This window comes from Coregonus lavaretus (genome assembly GCF_964263955.1).
Source record: "Coregonus lavaretus genome assembly, chromosome: 18".
In the NCBI taxonomy this organism is placed as follows: Eukaryota; Metazoa; Chordata; class Actinopteri; order Salmoniformes; family Salmonidae; genus Coregonus; species Coregonus lavaretus.
This window is the reverse complement of record NC_140005.1, coordinates 8486994-8506986: the sequence shown is the minus strand read 5'-3', so window position 1 is coordinate 8506986 and position 19993 is coordinate 8486994. Positions and strand designations below refer to the sequence as shown.

At 44.2% G+C, this 19993-nt stretch overlaps 1 protein-coding gene across 1 annotated transcript in view; it reads left to right on the top strand.

The window, feature by feature from the left end:
• The window catches only part of LOC311145887 (arf-GAP with SH3 domain, ANK repeat and PH domain-containing protein 3-like), a 58865-nt gene that overhangs the window by 29899 nt on the left and 8973 nt on the right, over positions 1–19993 (top strand). The window contains exons 7-20 of the mRNA XM_084182247.1: positions 647–732; positions 1238–1313; positions 2800–2886; positions 3187–3296; positions 4212–4281; positions 8879–8966; positions 9294–9342; positions 15278–15444; positions 15840–15973; positions 16315–16406; positions 16668–16863; positions 18398–18483; positions 19208–19323; positions 19795–19862. Coding sequence (XP_084038373.1) covers positions 647–732; positions 1238–1313; positions 2800–2886; positions 3187–3296; positions 4212–4281; positions 8879–8966; positions 9294–9342; positions 15278–15444; positions 15840–15973; positions 16315–16406; positions 16668–16863; positions 18398–18483; positions 19208–19323; positions 19795–19862 — 1425 coding nt within the window. The remainder of the gene's footprint in view (positions 1–646; positions 733–1237; positions 1314–2799; positions 2887–3186; positions 3297–4211; positions 4282–8878; positions 8967–9293; positions 9343–15277; positions 15445–15839; positions 15974–16314; positions 16407–16667; positions 16864–18397; positions 18484–19207; positions 19324–19794; positions 19863–19993) is intronic.

The window sequence follows — 19993 nt, the reverse complement described above, 5'->3', positions numbered from 1 at the left end:
TGTTGAAATGATGTGGATCAATGTTGATTCAACCAGTTTTTGCCCAGTGGGCTGTTTCAGTCCATTTTGTCCCATTTGATGGAAAATGAACATGACCCAGCGTAGCCGCAGACAGACGGCTTTAAACAAGGCTTTATGGAGCAGAGACACAGCAGACTGCAGTCATTCCTTCCACAAGCAGCAGAGAGCTCCTACAGCTGGCTCTCACCAAGGCATTTTCCTTTTAAAGCAACATTTGAAACACTTCAAACAGTTAAAAAATGGATCAGGGAAAAAACACACCCTGAAACTGTTCTGTGCTATTTCATGTTTAGGCTATGTCCTGAGAACCATACTGTCTATGGCAGAAGAGACTTGTTCATATGAAAGTCTATAATTTTTCCTGCCCATGTGTCCTGACCGGGAAAAACTCTGGGCCCAAGTTTACAGACTACAACTAAGAACAGGAGTTTTACCTGGGTCAGAACACAAGGGCAGGGGCATACAGTACATTTCTCTTACCATGATTAATGAGTGACTGGTTGAATCAGTGAAATGATACACAACTTCTTAATAACGGTCTGTAACCAGTATGACCGTTTCTGAACCAAAACCAGCCCTGTAACCATGGTTACTAATCTAGCACTGCGTCCTCTGGTTTGTCCAGTATCTCCTGAAGATCCAGGAGCTGAGGGTACGTCAGGGTCCAGACCTGCTCCAGAGTCTTATCAAGTACTTCCAGGCCCAGCTCAAGTAAGTTCTCCTTCTATGCTTTCATGCCCTTTTCAAACTACTGAGCCAAGCAGAGCTGTACTGCACTGGCCTGGTTATAGTCTGAAATAAAACATGTAAGACAATTTTTATATCCAAGGCAGTACGGTTCTGGTTGGCCCTATAGTTTGAATTGAAAGAGTCCTCGCTGAACTCATTTGGCCTTATGGAAAGCGTATGGCTTTCATTTGTAGCCAACTGCTGTATCTCCCAGCTACTTACTACACGTCATAAGGTTTTACCTCAGGAATGTTACTGTGGCTTCTGGTGTCATGTTGTGGCTGTTTTGGTTTTGTCTTCCTTTTACTACAGTAGCTATCGCCACGCTACTTAACTATTCGGTTGCATATGTTATATGTGTTCTACGTGTGTTTGTGGAGCGTGTGTGTGTGTGTGCGCGCGCTCCTGTGTGTCTCTCTCTCTCTGTGTGTGTGTGTTTGGGGTTGTGTACCTGAGTGTATGACTCAGTGTTATTGTGTCATCTCAGTTTTTTCCAGGACGGCTTGAAAGCTGCCGAAAACCTTAGTCCCTTTGTGGAGAAGCTGGCTACGTCGGTGCACATGGTAATAACAACTGTTTCTGTTTGTTTTGTCTGTCTGTCTACCTGTCTGTCTGTCTGTCTGTCACACACACACACACACACACACACACACACACACACACACACACACTAACTACCAACTCCAACTGGACATTAGTCATCACCTGCTATGGAAGCCCAGTACAGACAGAATAACAGATTATGCATCGCAGCAGACAACTCCACTGTAAGTCTCATAGACAGACAACTCCACTGTAAGTCTCATAGACAGACAACTCCACTGTAAGTCTCATAGACAGACAACGGTTGAGTAAGTAAGCTACAGTCAAATTCCTAAGCCTCAACCTCCTCTCTCCTCCCAGACTTTCCCAACCCACAAGCTGTCTGCTATTTGATGCAATTCCCAATTTCATTGGAAGTACGGGCCCCTTATGCTATAATCGCCCAGACAGGTTTTCCAAACCAGGCAAAGCTTACATTTTCCTACCCATATCCCCCCAACTGCCAAACCAGGAGACTATCGTAAGGTACCGGTTATGGTTGTCAAGGTTACAGGGCAGTGGTGTTGAAGTGTAGTCTTAAATGACATGGTTATACAGCCTGGTCCACCTTAAATGGCATGGTGTGGTGGGTATACAGCCTGGTCCACCTTAAATGGCATGGTGTGGTGGTTATACAGCCTGGTCCACCTTAAATGGCATAGTGTGGTGGTTATACTAAGCCTGGTCCACATTGTGGTTTACTGACCTAATGTCGGGTTGCACTCTCTCTCTCTCTCTCTCTCTCTCTCTCTCTCTGTCTCTCTGTCTCTCTCTCTCTCTCTCTGACATCAGGCACAGTGTTAGTAACGGACACTTGAGTTTAATGAGAGTGTCGTCGGTTCTTCTTGCTCTGCATGGTCGGAAAAGGGGCAAGCTCGTGCACGCTGTTTCTCAGGTTCAAGGGAGTTTTATGGAAAAGAAACCTGTTGGGACTTTTTCACGGTTCACCTAAACGTTGTTTTGTTGTCATCCTGTTTGATTGGTTGTTGTTTCATCAGACCCAGACCATTCTAATGCAACAGGCAGATAGGGGTTGTGCTAGCCTGGCGCTTTGTGCTGTCTAGGATTTGGCAAGACAGCACAAACTGATCTGGAGGGGAAAGAGGTACGGTTTCCACCCAGAAACCAAAGACTGTTCTAGAATGCTCTGTTACACTTTATTTTGCAACGTTATGCAAAGCTTGGTTTAACAGCTGTCCACACCCATTGATTGGGGACATTTCAGCAAAGCTTCCCATCCCAAATCCATTGTTTTTGGGAGACGGTTGGTGTTGTCAAAAGCTAGTGCACGCCACGTACACCAGCTACTCCCTCCAAATGCTCCCATAATATCAGCCAAATCACTGTCTGTTTAGATATTAGCTACAGTAGATGGCGTTCAGCTAGAAAGCTGATCTGTCCTGTGTCTGTGTGTGTGTGTGTCTGTGTGTGTGTGTGTGTGTGTGTCTGTGTGTGTGTTTACTGTAGGTGCGTCAGGACCAGGATGAAGAGGTGAGACAGCTCTCTCAGCTACGAGACTCCCTGAGACTGCTGCTACAGGTGGAGGGGAAAGAGGTACGGTTTCCACCACCACAGAACTCAAACACCCACTATAAACTATACTAGATCGCTTTCCAGGGTCTTGTTCATTAGCCACCAAACGGTAGAAAACTGACTCAAACAGAGGGGGACTACCTGGGCTTGTCCAATAAGAAGTGTTCATTTTCCTTTGGAAAATGTTTTGAAACATTTTCCATTGCTTGCCCTAATGAACACGATCATGGTGGGTGGGTATAAAAAGAAAACAGGTATCTTTTCAATTACTCATAGTCAATCTATATTTTAATAAAGGATTTTTCTCCCGTTTTGTCCTAGGAATACCTGACCGGAAAGAACTCTGGTAACGGCTACAGCATCCACCAGCCTCAAGGCAACAAGAAGTATGGTACGGAAAAGTCAGGCTTCCTACAGAAGAGGAGTGACGGGTGAGTCTGTCTGGAGAATGTGAAAATACGGATAAATATACTGTCCATGTACTGAAAACACACAAGGCTCCACTTCCACCATTAACCCCAATACGAGGATTCCACTAGCCTGTGTAACTGAGATTAGAACGTGCTGTGAACTCACTTCACAGCTAGCTCGAAATGGTGCTATTGAATTGCATCCTTTTCTATAGCTCAACTGGTTTGTATTTTGTCAAGCGGGCGGTCACGTGTTGGTGAGGCCCAGTCAGAGGCAAGTTTAGGGAGGCAGCTCGATATGCTAAGATAGCACACATAGGATTTGGCAAGACAGCATAAACCGATCCGGGTCTAGGCTAGGATGTCACAGGCTGTTTTATGGTTGTGACTAGACGGAGTACAGCTACGGACGACATTTACAATTGAACTACCGCAAGAGTTTGGACTTGATGATGAGTCGGAGTCAGATATCACAGAGGTTGCTCAAAGTAAAAATATATAGCCAGTGCACAGATACAATATAACCTAGCCAACTGCCAACGCAGCCTAAATATGGATGCAGTGCTTTGTCAGCCCCAGCTGGTCTTCATTATTCTGGGGGTTTGGATCCAGGCGGTGAGGCCTGGCGTGAGTGTGTGAGAGAGAGAGAGAGAGAGAGAGAGAGAGAGAGAGAGAGAGAGAGAGAGAGAGAGAGAGAGAGAGAGAGAGAGAGAGAGAGAGAGGAGAGAGAGAGAGACCATTCTAGCTCCCCTCATTCTCAGAGCGTTAGATTACAGTGTGATAACATGGGGGGAAGTGAGTCAGTTGGGGAAACGAACTTGTATTCCTGGAAATGATGTGTAAACTTGATGGTACTGTAGATATACAGTAAGTTATACCTGACTCAGACTGTGGTCTGTGTCTCTCTGTCTCCCCTCTCTCTTTCACTCCCTCCAGGATTAGGAAGGTGTGGCAGAAGAGGAAGTGTGGTGTCAAGTACGGCTGTCTGACCATCTCCCACAGCACGGTGAGACTCACCATGTCATGTGGCCTTTTAGCTGACATTTCATTCACCTCTCATTTCCTGTACCCCAATACAGGATGTAAACCATACAGTAAAGCTCACTGCCAAAAGTCATCCTCAATACAATATACCTGACTACCTGTAACTTTAAATCAGTCGCCAGTAGGGCTGACCCCATTTAGTCGACTGGTCGATTGTTTGGTCGACCGAGATTTCTTTAGTCGAGCAGTAGCAAAAAAAATATTATAATAATAACAAATCCATGGTGTACAAGACACCTGTCTGATTGGCTCCTGTCTGAGTGGACTGATCCATTGTGGAGGCCGTGGGGATGGTACAGACTATCAGTCTAAGACGTGCTACTGAAATTGTATATGGTTATATTATGTAAGAACAAAGGTGCAACACAAATCAAAATAATATTATTTTATAACAAATATGCTTTCTCTCGCGTTGGATAGTGCACTGTTGAATTGGTGCCTTTGCCTAGACCATGTTGCTATGTGCATAATAGCAAAGTTAACCAGCATATTGGTGTTGAGAACAATGTGGCGGAGGCAGCAGCAGAGTTAGGAGACGAGAAAACAGCCCTTGCCTTAATTGTCTAAGAAGTGAGGAGAGAGGAAACCCCAACTTAATTAGGTCTATGATTAACAGCCTAACTGTTAAATGTGCCTGGCTTTATACAGTGGGGGAAAAAAGTATTTAGTCAGCCACCAATTGTGCAAGTTCTCCCACTTAAAAAGATGAGAGAGGCCTGTAATTTTCATCATAGGTACACGTCAACTATGACAGACAAAATGAGAAAAAAAAAATCCAGAAAATCACATTGTAGGATTTTTTATGAATTTATTTGCAAATTATGGTGGAAAATAAGTATTTGGTCAATAACAAAAGTTTCTCAATACTTTGTTATATACCCTTTGTTGGCAATGACACAGGTCAAATGTTTTCTGTAAGTCTTCACAAGGTTTTCACACACTGTTGCTGGTATTTTGGCCCATTCCTCCATGCAGATCTACTCTAGAGCAGTGATGTTTTGGGGCTGTCGCTGGGCAACACAGACTTTCAACTCCCTCCAAAGATCTTCTATGGGGTTGAGATCTGGAGACTGGCTAGGCCACTCCAGGACCTTGAAATGCTTCTTACGAAGCCACTCCTTCGTTGCCCGGGCGGTGTGTTTGGGATCATTGTCATGCTGAAAGACCCAGCCACGTTTCATCTTCAATGCCCTTGCTGATGGGAGGAGGTTTTCACTCAAAATCTCACGATACATGGCCCCATTCATTCTTTCCTTTACACGGATCAGTCGTCCTGGTCCCTTTGCAGAAAAACAGCCCCAAAGCATGATGTTTCCACCCCCATGCTTCACAGTAGGTATGGTGTTCTTTGGATGCAACTCAGCGTTCTTTGTCCTCCAAACACGACGAGTTGAGTTTTTACCAAAACATTTATATTTTGGTTTCATCTGACCATATGACATTCTCCCAATCCTCTTCTGGATCATCCAAATGCACTCTAGCAAACTTCAGACGGGCCTGGACATGTACTGGCTTAAGCAGGGGGACACGTCTGGCACTGCAGGATTTGAGTCCCTGGCGGCGTAGTGTGTTACTGATGGTAGGCTTTGTTACTTTGGTCCCAGCTCTCTGCAGGTCATTCACTAGGTCCCCCCTTGTGGTTCTGGGATTTTTGCTCACCGTTCTTGTGATCATTTTGACCCCACGGGGTGAGATCTTGCGTGGAGCCCCAGATCGAGGGAGATTATCAGTGGTCTTGTATGTCTTCCATTTCCTAATAATTGCTCCCACAGTTGATTTCTTCAAACCAAGCTGCTTACCTATTGCAGATTCAGTCTTCCCAGCCTGGTGCAGGTCTACAATTTTGTTTCTGGTGTCCTTTGACAGCTCTTTGGCCTTGGCCATAGTGGAGTTTGGAGTGTGACTGTTTGAGGTTGTGGACAGGTGTCTTTTATACTGATAACAAGTTCAAACAGGTGCCATTAATACAGGTAACGAGTGGAGGACAGAGGAGCCTCTTAAAGAAGAAGTTACAGGTCTGTGAGAGCCAGAAATCTTGCTTGTTTGTAGGTGACCAAATACTTATTTTCCACCATAATTTAATTGATTCATAAAAATAAATTCATAAAAAATCCTACAATGTGATTTTCTGGATTTTTTTTTCTCAATTCGTCTGTCATAGTTGACGTGTACCTATGATGAAAATTACAGGCCTCTCTCATCTTTTTAAGTGGGAGAACTTGCACAATTGGTGGCTGACTAAATACTTTTTTCCCCACTGTAAATCATCCATCTATATCTACAGAAATAAGACAGATCCTGCTTCTGTTGCCTGTTTGACTGTTTGTTTAATAGCCTACTGATTCCATAAGCACCAAGCTTATTCCGCTGTTTTTTATCTTTGCTATCCTTTAATAAAGGCTTTACACTTGTTTTCGTTAGACCAGCCTCTCTGGTATTATTTATAATTTATTTAGTGTTGTTTACACTGTTTCAAATTGTCCGATTTTTATTTTATTTATAATAATAATAATAATAATAATAATAATAATAACCCTCCTTTTTCCTTGATCTCCTTATTGTTATTATTATTATTATTTATTATTATGATGATCATTATAATAATAAGTAATGTCATTATCATTCGTAGGCTTACTATAGCAGCCTTGTATAACCACCATCAAGCTGTAGGCCTGAGAACACATCCTGTTTAGTCTTAATACCATAACTTACTTAAGCCTATATTTCAATCAGTCGATTGGTCGATAGAACAGACGACTCTTGGTCGACCAATAATTGTTTTAGTTGTGGACAGCCCTAGTCGTCAGGTTGCTGATACCATAGTTAAGCTTAACAGGCTGGCTAGTAGTGCACACAGACCTCTTCCCTTTTTCCACATGTTGTTACGTTACAGCCTTGTTCTAAAATTGATTAAATGAAGTTTTCCCTCATCAATCTACACACAATAACCCATAACGACAAAGCAAAAACTGTTTTTTATAAATAAAAAATAAAAAACCTTATTTACATAAGTTTTCAGACCCTTTGCTATGAGAATCGAAATTGAGCTCAGGTGAATCCTGTTTCCATTGATCATCCTTGAGATGTTTCTACAACTTGATTGGAGTCCACTTGTGGTTAATTCAATTGATTGGTCATGGATTTGGAAAGGCACACACCTGTCTATATAAGGTCCCACAGTTGACAGTGCATGTCAGAGCAAAAACCAAGCCATGAGGTCGAAGGAATTGTCCGTAGAGCTCCGAGACAGGATTGTGTCGAGGCACAGATCTGGGGAAGGGTACCAAAAAATGTCTGCATCATTGTAGTTCCCCAAGAACACAGTGGCCTCCATCATTCTTAAATGGAAGAAGTTTGGAACCACCAAGACTCTTTTTAGAGCTGGCCGCCTGGCCAAATTGAGCAATCGGGGGAGAAGGGCCTTGGTCAGGGAGGTGACCAAGAACCCGATGGTCACTCTGACAGAGCTCCAGAGTTCCTCTGTTGAGATGGGAGAACCTTCCAGAAGGACAACCATCTCTGCAGCACTCCACCTATCAGACCTTTATGGGAGAGTGGCCAGACGGAAGCCACTCCTCAGTAAAAGGCACATGACAGCCTGCTTGGAGTTTGCCAAAAGGCACCTAAAGGACTCTCAGACCATGAGAAACAAGATTCTCTGGTCTGATGAAACCAAGATTGAACTCTTTGGCCTGAATGCCAAGTGTCACGTCTGGAGGAAACCAGGCACCGCTCATCACCTGGCCAATACCATCCTACATTGAAGCATGGGGGTGGCCACATCATGCTGTGGGGATGTTTTTCAGTGGCAGGGACTGGGAGACTAGTCAGGATCGAGGGAAAGATGAACGGAGCAAAGTACAGATGAAAACCTGCTCCAGAGCGCTCAGGACCTCAGACTGGGGCGAAGGTTCACCTTCCAACAGGACAACGACCCTAAGCACACAGCGAAGACAACGCAGGAGTGTCTTTGGGACAAGTCTCTGAATGTCCTTGAGTGGCCCAGCCAGAGCCCGGATTTGAACCCAATCTAACACCTCTGGAGAGACCTGAAAATAGCTGTGACGGTCCCCATCCAACCTGACAGAGCTTGAGAGGATCTGCAGAGAAGAATGGGAGAAATTCCCCAAATACAGGTGTGCCAAGCTTGTAGTGTCATACCCAAGAAGACTCAAGGCTGTAATCGCTGCCAAAGGTGCTTCAACAAAGTATTGAGTAAAGGGTCTGAATACTTGTGTAAATGATTTTTATTTTATTTTATTTTATTTGTAATACATTTGCTTAAATTTCTAAAAACCAGTTTTTGCTTTGTCATTATGGGGTATTGTGTGTAGATTGAGGAGGGAAAAAATATATTTGATCAATTTTAGAATAAGGCTGTAACGTAACAAAATGTGGAAAAAGCGAAGGGATCTGAATACTTTCTGAAGACACTGTATACCATAGTTGTTGGGACCATTCCGGAAAAGACGATGTGAAAAGATAGGATCTGAGCCAGCATAGTGGGGTTTGGGTCAGCCCTAGAGTGGGAATTGACCCCAGTGTCATTGGTTCCACAGATAAACCGACCACCGGCAAAGCTCAACCTCCTGACCTGTCAGGTGCGCCCCAACCCCGATGAGAGGAGGACCTTTGACCTGGTCACACGTAGGTTCACCTCTCCCTGACCTCTCACCCTTGACCTCTCACCCCTCACCTCTCCACATACCTATGGTCTGAGCTGTGTGCAAGTGCATTTGCGTGTCTATATGCGTGTGTATTTGTCTGAGCCTGTGTGTATGTAATGGAAAGCAGGTGCACAGAGGCTAGTCTCCCTCAACCGATCCTCTCTCTGTGTCTGTGGATCAGGTTTTCCCCCTGTATGTATCCCTTGGAATGTAGCCTACTGCACTCTCTCTGTCATCCTCCTCTCTCTCTCCTCTCCTGTCCTGTCCCTCTAAATTCACACCTATCTTTCCTCTCTCTCCTCTCCAGATAATCGGACGTACCATTTCCAAGCCGAGGACGAGCAGGAATGCGTTATGTAAGCACAGCACTGGAATCCCCCCTTGTTTCTATACAAGTATTGTTCCAAATACACTGGAATCCCTCCTCATTTCTATACAAGTATTGTTCCAAATACACTGGAATCCCTCCTCGTTTCTATACAAGTATTGTTCCAAATACACTGGAATCCCTCCTAGTTTCTATACAAGTATTGTTCCAAATACACTGGAATCCCTCCTCATTTCTATACAAGCATTGTTCCAAATACACTGGAATTCCTCCTAGTTTCTATACAAGTATTGTTCCAAATACGCTGGAATCCCTCCTAGTTTCTATACAAGTATTGTTCCAAATACGCTGGAATCCCTCCTAGTTTCTATACAAGTATTGTTCCAAATACGCTGGAATCCCTCCTCGTTTCTATACAAGTATTGTTCCAAATACACTGGAATCCCTCCTCGTTTCTATACAAGTATTGTTCCAAATACACTGGAATCCCTCCTCGTTTCTATACAAGTATTGTTCCAAATACACTGGAATCCCTCCTTGTTTCTATACAAGTATTGTTCCAAATACACTGGAATCCTTCATAGATTGTATACAAGCATTGTTCCCATAGAAATAGAATGAATAGAACGGGCATCCCCGTTCAAGTCAATGGTGACATAATGATGGGACTGGCGGCCATTGCTAGTGTACCCATAGCAAAGCAGGAAGTAAAAGCAGGAAGTGTACCCATCAATCTGTGCTGTGATTTGTTGAATCACCTCAACTGACATTACAAAAATACTTTCCATTGCATGAGCCACATCAATTAACATAATTTGGATGAACATTCTACATTACCATGGAAGTTGTTGCATCACAATACCAGGCATCTATTGCGAGTGTACCCATGAGTTTACCTGTCAAATTGCCAGGGTTAGAGGGTCCAAGCCCATTCTATTCATTCGATTTCTATGATTGTTCCAAATACACTGACATCCCTCCTAGATTCTATACAAGCATTGTTCCAGATCCACTGAGGTGTATATAAGGGCAGTGACTGAGCCATTCAGAAAGAGAAAGAGAGAGAAATTCCATTCAGAAAGAGGAAACGATTACAAAATATTATTTATTTCAGAGAGAGGAACAGATACAAAGTAGATCTTCTTTCAGAAAGAGAAATAGAAAATGATACTGAGATACATAGAAAGAAAGAAAGAAAACAGAGTGAAGTTACAGAAAGCAGAAAAGGGATACATTCAGAAAAAAGAGATACAATGTATTTCAAGACACAGAGACACACAGACTCCGATTTAGCTTTTGACTCAATTTGGCATGAGGGTCTGCTATACAAATTGATGGAAAGCGGTGTTTGGGGGACAACATACGATGTTATAAAATCTATGTACACAAACAAGTGCAGTTAAAATAGGCAATAAACACACAGATGTCTTTCCTCGGGCCGTGGGGTGAGACAGGGATGCAGCTTGAGCCCCACCCTCTTTAACATACAATGCCTATAGAAAGTCTACACCCCTGTGAACTTTTTTCACATTTTGTTGTCATTGCCTCAGTTTCATGCATTTAAATAAAAATGTTTTCCCACTTATCTACACACTTTTAAGGAGATGTTTTTGGGGGGTGAAAAAATGACATACTGTATTAAAAATACAAAATTGAAATATCATAATTGGATAAATCTCCACCCACCTGAGTTAATACTAGGTGGAAACACCTTTAGCAGCCATTACAGCTGTGAGTCTGTTGGGATAGGTCTCTACCAACTTTGCACACCTAGATTTGGCAATATTTGACCATTCTTCTTCACAAAACTGTTCAAGCTCTTTCAAGTTCTTTGGACAGCAATCTTCAAGTCATGCCACATATTTTGGATTGGATTTAGGTCAGAGCTCTGACTGGGCCACTCAAGGACATTTACCTATTTATTCCTTAGCCACTTTGGCTGTGTGCTTCGGGTCGTTGTCATGCTGAAAGGTGAACTTCCATCCCAGTTTCAGCTTTCTTGCGGAGGGCAGCAGGTTTGCTTCAAGGACTTTTCTGTACATTTCTCCATTCATCTTCCCTTCTATCCTGATAAGTGCCCCAGTCTCTGACGATGAGAAACATCCCCATAACATGATGCTGCCACCACCATGCTTCACAGTAGGGATGTGTTCTTTGGGTGATGTGCCGTGTTGGGTTTGCACCAAACGTAACTCTTTGCATCTACAGTTGAAGTCGGAAGTTTACATACACCTTAGCCAAATACATTTAAACTCAGTTTTTCACAATTCCTGACATTTAATCCTAGTAAAAATTCCCTGTCTTAGGTCAGTTAGGATCATCACTTTATTTTAAGTATGTGAAATGTCAAAATAATAGTAGAGAGTGATTTATTTCAGCTTTTATTTCTTTCATCACATTCCCAGTGGGTCAGAAGTTTACATGCACTCAATTAGTATTTGGTAGCACTGCCTTTAAATTGTTTAACTTGGGTCAAACGTTTCGGGTAGCCTTCCACAAGCTTCCCACAATAAGTTGGGTGAATTTTCGCCCATTCCTCCTGACAGAGCTGGTGTAACTGACTCAGGTTTGTAGGCCTCCTTGCTCGCACACGCTTTTTCTGTTCTGCCCACAGATTTTCTATAGGATTGAGATCAGGGCTTTGTGATGGCCACTCCAATACCTTGACTTTGTTGTCCTTAAGCCATTTTGACACAACTTTGGAAGTATGCTTGCGGTCATTGTCCATTTGGAAGATCCATTTGCCACCAAGCTTTAACTTCCTGACTGACGTCTTGAGATGTTGCTTTAATATATCCACATCATTTTCCTTTCTCATGATGCCATCTATTTTGTGAAGTGCACCAGTCCCTCCTGCAGCAAAGCACCCCCACAGCATGATGCTGCCACCCCCGTGCTTCACGGTTGGGATGGTGTTGTTCGGCTTGCAAGCCACCCCCTTTTTCCTCCAAACATAACGATGGTCATTATGGCCAAACAGTTCTATTTTTGTTTCATCAGACCAGAGGACATTTCTCCAAAAAGTACGATCTTTGTCCCCATGTGCAGTTGCAAACCTTAGTCTGGCTTTTTTATGGCGGTTTTGGAGCAGTGGCTTCTTGCTTGCTGAGCGGCCTTTCAGGTTATGTCGATATAGGACTCGTTTTACTGTGGATATAGATACTTTTGTACCTGTTTCCTCCAGCATCTTCACAAGGTCCTTTGCTGTTGTTCTGGAATTGATTTTCACTTTTCGCACCAAAGTACGTTCATCTCTAGGAGACAGAACGCGTCTCCTTCCTGAGCGGTATGACGGCTGTGTGGTCCCATGGTGTTTATACTTGCCTACTATTGTTTGTACAGATGAACGTGGTACCTTCAGGCGTTTGGAAATTGCTCCCAAGGATGAACCACACTTGTGGAGGTCTACACATTTTTTTCTGAGGTCTTGGCTGATTTCTTTTGATTTTCCCATGATGTCAAGCAAAGAGGCACTGAGTTTGAAGGTAGGCCTTGAAATACATCCACAGGTACACCTCCAATTGACTCAGATGATGTCAATTAGCCTATCAGAAGCTTATAAAGCCATGATATCATTTTCTGGAATTTTCCAAGCTGTTTAAAGGCACAGTCAACTTAGTGTATGTAAACTTCTGACCCACTGGAATTGTGATACAGTGAAATAATCTGTCTGTAAACAAGTGTTGGAAAAGTAGATGTCCTAACCAATTTGCCAAAACTATAGTTTGTTAACAAGAAATTTGTGGAGTGGTTGGAAAACGAGTTTTAATGACTCCAGTGGTTAAGAGCGTTGTGCCAGTAACCGAAAGGTCGCTGGTTCTAATCCCCGAGCCGACTAGGTGAAAAATCTGTCGATGTGCCCTTGAGCAAGGCACTTAACCCTAATTGCTCCTGTAAGTCGCTCTGGATAAGAGCGTCTGCTAAATGACCAATTATTTATTTATTATTATAAACTTCCGACTTCAACTGTAGGCCAAAAAGTTCAATTTTAGTTTAGTCAGACCACAAAACGTTTTGCCACATGGCTACAGAATCTCCAGAGTGTTTTTGTGCATACTTCAAATGGGATTCAAGGTGGGCTTTCTTGAGTAATGGCTTCGTTCTGGCCACCCTACAGTACATGGCCGATTTGTGGTGTTTGGGATATCGTTGTCACATGCACACTTGGACCAGTCTTGTCCATAAAAGCCTGTATATGTTTTTCACTTCGAAGTTGTGGCGTAGGATGTTTAGATCAATGGGGGAAAAACCAGTTTAATCCATTTTAATTCAAGGCTATTTGAAGATTTTGAAAGGGGGGTAGACTTTCTATAGGCACTGTATATATCAATGAATTGGCGAGGGCACTAGAACAATCTGCAGCACCTGGTCTCACCCTACTAGACTCTGAAGTCAAATGTTTACTGTTTGCAGATGATCTGGTGCTTCTGTCCCCAACCAAGGAGGGCCTACAGCAGCACCTAGATCTTCTGCACAGATTATGTCAGACCTGGGCCCTGACAGTAAATCTCAGTAAGACAAAAATAATGGTGTTTCAAAAAAGGTCCAGTTGCCAGGAAAACAAATACGAATTCTATCTAGAAACTGTTGCCCTAGAGCACACAAATAACTATATCTACCTCAGCCTAAACATCAACACCACAGGTAATTTCCACAAGTTACAATGATCTAAGTTACAACAATCTAAGAGACAATGCAAGAAGGGCTTTCTATGCCATCAAAAGGAACATAAAACTAGACATCCCAACTAGGATCTGGCTAAAAATACTCCAATCAGTTCTAGAACCCATTGCTCTCTATGGTTGTGAGGTCTGGGGTGCTTTCACCAACCAAGAATTCACAAAATGGGACAAACACCCAATTGAGACTCTGCATGCAGAATTCTGCAAAAATATCCTTTACTGTATGTACAATGCAAAACCCCAAACAATGCATGCAGAGCAGAATGAAGACTATACCCGCTAATTATCAATATCCAGAAAAGAGCTGTTAAATTCTACAACCACTTAAAAGGAAGCGAAGCCCACATATTCCACCACAAAGCCCTCACCTACAGAGAGATCAACCTAGAGAAGAGTCCCCTCAGGCAGTTGGTTCTGGGGCTCTGTTCACAAACACAAACAGAGCCCCAGGACAGCAACACAATTAGACCCAACCAAATTATGAGAAAACAAAAAAGAAAGAAAGAATCAACCAAAAAACAGAGCAAACTGGAATGTTATCTGGCCCTAAACATAGTGGCAGAATACCTGACCACTGTAACTGACCCAAAACAAAGAAAATCCTTGACTATGTACAGACTCAGTGAGCATAGCCTTGCTATTGAGAGAGGCCGCCGTAGGCAGACCTTGCTCTCAAGAGAAGAAGGGCTATGTGCACACTGCCCACAAAATGAGGTGGAAACTGAGCTGCACGAGAGAGTGAGCGAGAGAGGGTAGCTGGTGTGGGATGGGACCTCTCTCTGGGGCACACAGAGCTGGTGTGGGATGGGACCTCTCTCTGGGGCACACAGAGCTGAGTAGTTTCTCTCCTCCCTTCCTCCTCGGGATCAAGCCTTTGGATGTCGTCTGTGGAGAGGTGAGAAGAAGAAGGAAGGAGGCTCAGCTGAAACAAAAGCAACAAAAAGAAAGAAAGATTGAGAGAGGGGTATGAGAATGAGAAAGTGTAAATGTGCCAAGCTCCCAGTGGTGGTACATTAACCCAAGTATATAACTATAAAGACACAGGACTATCATGTGGGCAGTCTGTGCTTTTGAAGAGCAGAAGGTAGACCTCCATAGTAGTCCCATTAAAAAAAAAAACATTTGAAATGTACCGGTAAAAATCAGTAAGACATTTCCAGAATGAATGACTTGTAAGACATTACATACCTGTATAAACACTATATTGTATTGTTTAATCTCTCTCTCTCTCTCTTCACCCCCCCTCCCCTCCCCTCCCCTCCCTCCTCTCCCCTCCCCTAGTTGGGTGTCGGTGCTGCAGAACAGTAAGGAGGAAGCCCTGAACACGGTGTTGGGAGGGGACCAGTCGCAGTTCCAAGACTCCGGGCTGCAGGAGCTGGCCAGGGCTGTCATCACCGAGCTCAGACACATGCCCGGCAACGAGTCCTGTGCCGACTGTGGAGCCCACGGTGAGACTGGTGGACAGGAGATAGTCAGTGGGAGGATTCATTGAGAGGCTTTAGGCTGTGCTCTTGTCCTGTCTCCACACTTAAAGAGACGTGTGGAGAATCAGGACACAGCCAGTAGGGATGGAATGTAAGTCCCAATTTATAAACTGGGTGGTTCGAGCCCTGAATGCTGAATGGCTGACAGCCGTGGTATATTACACCATTTACCATGTGTATGACAAAACATTTTTATTTTTACTGCTCTAATTACGTTGCGTCGTGCCTAAGAACAGCCCTTAGCCCAGGTATATTGGACATATACTAAACGCCCTCGAGGCCTTATTGCTTAAGTATAAATCCCAGTGTTGAACTGCGCTAACTCTACTCCTCATGCTCTGTCCCTGTGTTGTCAACAGATCCCACGTGGCTCTCCACTAACCTGGGCATCCTGACGTGTATAGAGTGTTCTGGGATCCACAGGGAACTGGGAGTCCACTACTCCAGGATCCAGTCCCTCACACTGGACATGCTTAGCACCTCCGAACTACTAGTAATGTTGACCCCATCTTAGTCCCAACACACCCACACACACACACACACTGATCTATACACACACACACTGATCTATACACACACACACACACACACACACACACACACACACTGATCTATACACATACACACACACCTCCATTTCTAAACAAGCGTTAATTTGCTGAGCTCTGCCTTGGCTTTAGCTCAGCATGCTAACTTGGTTTATAGTTGTGACAATGGCATGGGTTAGATATGTAGTATTTCATTCATATTCATGATGCACTGAAAGTTTAGTCCCTATACAGCTGTACTCACATACCTTGTATCCTAACGCCTCCACTGTCTGTCTGTCCACAGCTGGCAGTCAGTATAGGCAACACCCGCTTCAATGATATCATGGAGGCCAATCTTCCCAATGATTCCATCAAACCCCTCCCCCAGAGTGACATGTAAGTCCATTATAAGCCTCATACTTCAATCATGTTCTCATTGGTGGGGCAATCTTGGTTTGAAACAACACATTTTGACGGAAGCCATATTGGCACAAAAAAATCCAAAACGATATCAACCAGGGTTGGGGTCATTCCATTTAAATTCAGTTCTTGAATCGACTGAATTGAAATGGAATTGAACCCAACCCTGGTGCAAACATGGAGGATATAGTTAACCAGTTGCTGCATACCTATGGCTCTGTCCGGTTGTGAAACCAGGAACGCCAGGAAGGAGTACATCGTGGCCAAGTACGCGGAGCGGCGCTACGTGTTGCGCAGGGACCGGGACGGGGAGGACGGTGAGCCGTGGCGTGTGTACGATGCCGTGAGGAGCCGGGACCTGACCGCCCTGCTGCAGCTGTACGCCCAGGGAGAGGACCTGGCCAAGCCGCTAGCACTGCCTGAGGGGGGACAGGTACTAGACATAAGGCTGTGACGGTCATGGAATTGTGGATGACGGTTATGGTCAGCCAAATGACCGTGGTCACCGTTATAATCGTTCAAATTTGTAAAGAGTCCATGTTACCGCAGAAACGAACTCAACCGCACAAATGCCCGGCTGTCCCGTCTTCAGTCAGCCGTTCGTTCTACAAAACTTTTAAATTAAAATAAGACGTTTAAGACGTCTTCTTTTATTTTCACGACGGTCTTCATCCATAATCGTCGGTAACTGTGCCAGCCCTAGTACTAGATAGCAGAGAGATACACCCATTTAGATACACACACACACACACACACACACACACACACACACAGCAGACAGACACAGTACTGCGACAGGTACTGGATAGGACACGCACAAGCATACATGCGCACACCACACACACAAATACACACACCAACACACACAAATACACACACCAACACACACAAATACACACACCACACACACAAATACACACACACCAACACACACAAATACACACACCAACACACACACCACACACACAAATACACACACCAACACAAGCACACAGCATAAACATGAACATGGTCATATTACATGTAGGATCGAGTATGAAATTCCCAAGATAACTTCCCAGTGGAAGCTTTGAAGTGTGTGCCCCTCCAAGATATCATTAGGATGCTGTTTCTAATGTTACGAGCTGTGAAATTATTCAAACACAAGGCAGCGGGTCGGCCCCATATGATTTAATTAGCTAGCTAATGCCGGAAGGCTCCATTTAAAATTACATTCTGGGATTTGAAGAACAAAACAAATAAAATATGAAAATGATCGTCGAACAAATTGCCAGATCCCAGACTGTGACTTTTAACATGCCTCTATGGGCTTGATTCATCTGGCTGTGGCTGGCCTCTCCTCTCAGAAGACTGCTTTGATTCATCTGGCTGTGGCTGGCCTCTCCTTTCAGAAGACTGCTGTGGTTGTAGTATCTCAAAATAAACCACTACAACTGTTGTACATTGTAATGTTGTAAACATCGCCGTTTGTGTTTGTGTGTGTTCGCAGTGAAGTGTGTGTGAAGTGTGAGTGTGTAGTTAGTCAGAAGGCTCAGAACTGTAGTTAGTAACCACTCCCTTCTCTCTCTGTAATTACACTCAATCTATCCCTCTCTCATTTTACACCCTTATATCTCCTCTCCTCTCTTGTTTCCTCTCTCTCCCTCTCTTTTCATTTCTTTGATCAATTTCACCCTCTGTTGCTTCCTAAGGGTGTGTAATAGTACTGTCATGCACACATTTTGATCTGTGTGTGTGGCGTGTGTGTGTGTGTGTATGTATGTGTGTGTGTGTTTGTGTGTGTGTGTTGTGTGTTGGCAGGGTCTCATTTATTATTTCAGCTTTCTGGGTCAGAGCTCATGTCTCCAGAGAGCTGAGGGGAGCAGTTCATTGTATTGCTCATTCATCACACACACACACACACACACACACACACACACACACACACACTCAGTGGGTGTACCTAATGAGTTTCTTCTGTCTTCTAGCATCTGAGAGAGACAGCTCTTCACTTGGCTGTGAGACTGGAGGAGAGGAGCTCTCTATCCCTGGTGGACTTCCTCATACAGAACAGGTGAGAGCCCCCTAACGGCAGACCCCTAAACAACACCAAACCCCTCAATAACACCAGACCCCTCAATAACACCAGAACATGATTACACAAGGGCTGTGTCAGAAAACTCACCGTATAATCTGTGCTTCCTCCGTTTCCCCCTCTTAGTGGGCCCTATGCAGACCTGAGATAAGTAGACTCAACATTTTGATTTCAGTCAACAAATGTTGATTGTTATCTCAACTTATCTCCAGTCTGAATCGGGCCCAAATTGCATTGGGGGAGAGGATCCAAGGTCCCTCCCTCAGACCTCCTCCACCAATAGCTTTGAAGGGAGTTTAGGGAACAAGGAGGCAAGTATTTGACTGCTAGTAACATCTTCAGACACAGCCCAGGGGTGTGTACTCAGCAAGGCGAAACGTTTAGAGTGGTGCAGATAGAAACACATGATGTACATCAGATATGATCACATTTCACGCTCCTGAACAGACCCCAGCACTCCTTCCTCTAGCCTTACTCTGGCCGTGTCCCAATTGTCTGTCGCCCTATATAGTGTACTACTTTTTGATCAGGGCCCATATGGCTATAGTCATAAGTAGTGTGCTACGTAGGGAATATGGTGCCATCTGGGACAGATTCTCTGTCACCAGAATTGACCATTAGTACTGTCTTACCTACACCAGCCCCCTCTGAAGACATACATGTACATCACATTGACTCCAATTGTCTGTCGCCACTTAACAAGTGTCTGTCTGGAGAAGAGGACTCTAGAGGGGAACACCGCTCTACACTACAGTGCCCAGCACCACAAAACAGAGTGCCTCAAACTGCTGCTCAAAGGAAAGGCTGTCCTCCACACAGGTACCTGGTACACACACACATTGTGCCTTTAGTGCTTGACAGTTGGGTTCAATAGGGATACCACAGTTGGAGACTTAATCTCTCTCAATCTCTCTCAATATCTCTCTCTCTCTCTCTCTCTCTCTCTCTCTCTCTCTCTCTCTCCTCTCTCTCCTCTCTCTCTCTCTCTCTCTTCTCTCTCTCTCTCTCTCTCTCTCTCTCTCTCTCTCTCTCTCTCTCTCTCTCTCTCTCTCTCTCTCTCTCTCTCTCTCTCTCTCTCTCTTCTCTCTCTCTCTCTTCTCTCTCTCTCTCTCTCTCTCTCTCTCTCTCTCTCTCTCTTCTCTCTCTCTCTCTCTCTCTCTCTCTCTCTCTCTCTCTCTCTCTCTCTCTCTCTCTCCATCCATCCATCCATCCATCCATCCATCCATCCATCCATCCATCCATCCATCCATCCATCCATCCATCCATCCATCCATCCATCCATCCATCCAGTGAACTCATCAGGAGAGACAGCTCTGGACATCGCCAGGAGACTGCAGCACTCCCAGTGTGTGGAACTGGTATGAGCTGACTGACTGGGTTTAGGTTTATTTGAACATTACATTAAGTCATTTAGCAGACGCTCTTATCCAGAGCGACCTTACAGTTAGTGCATACATTTTTTTTATATATTCATACTCTTTCTACATAA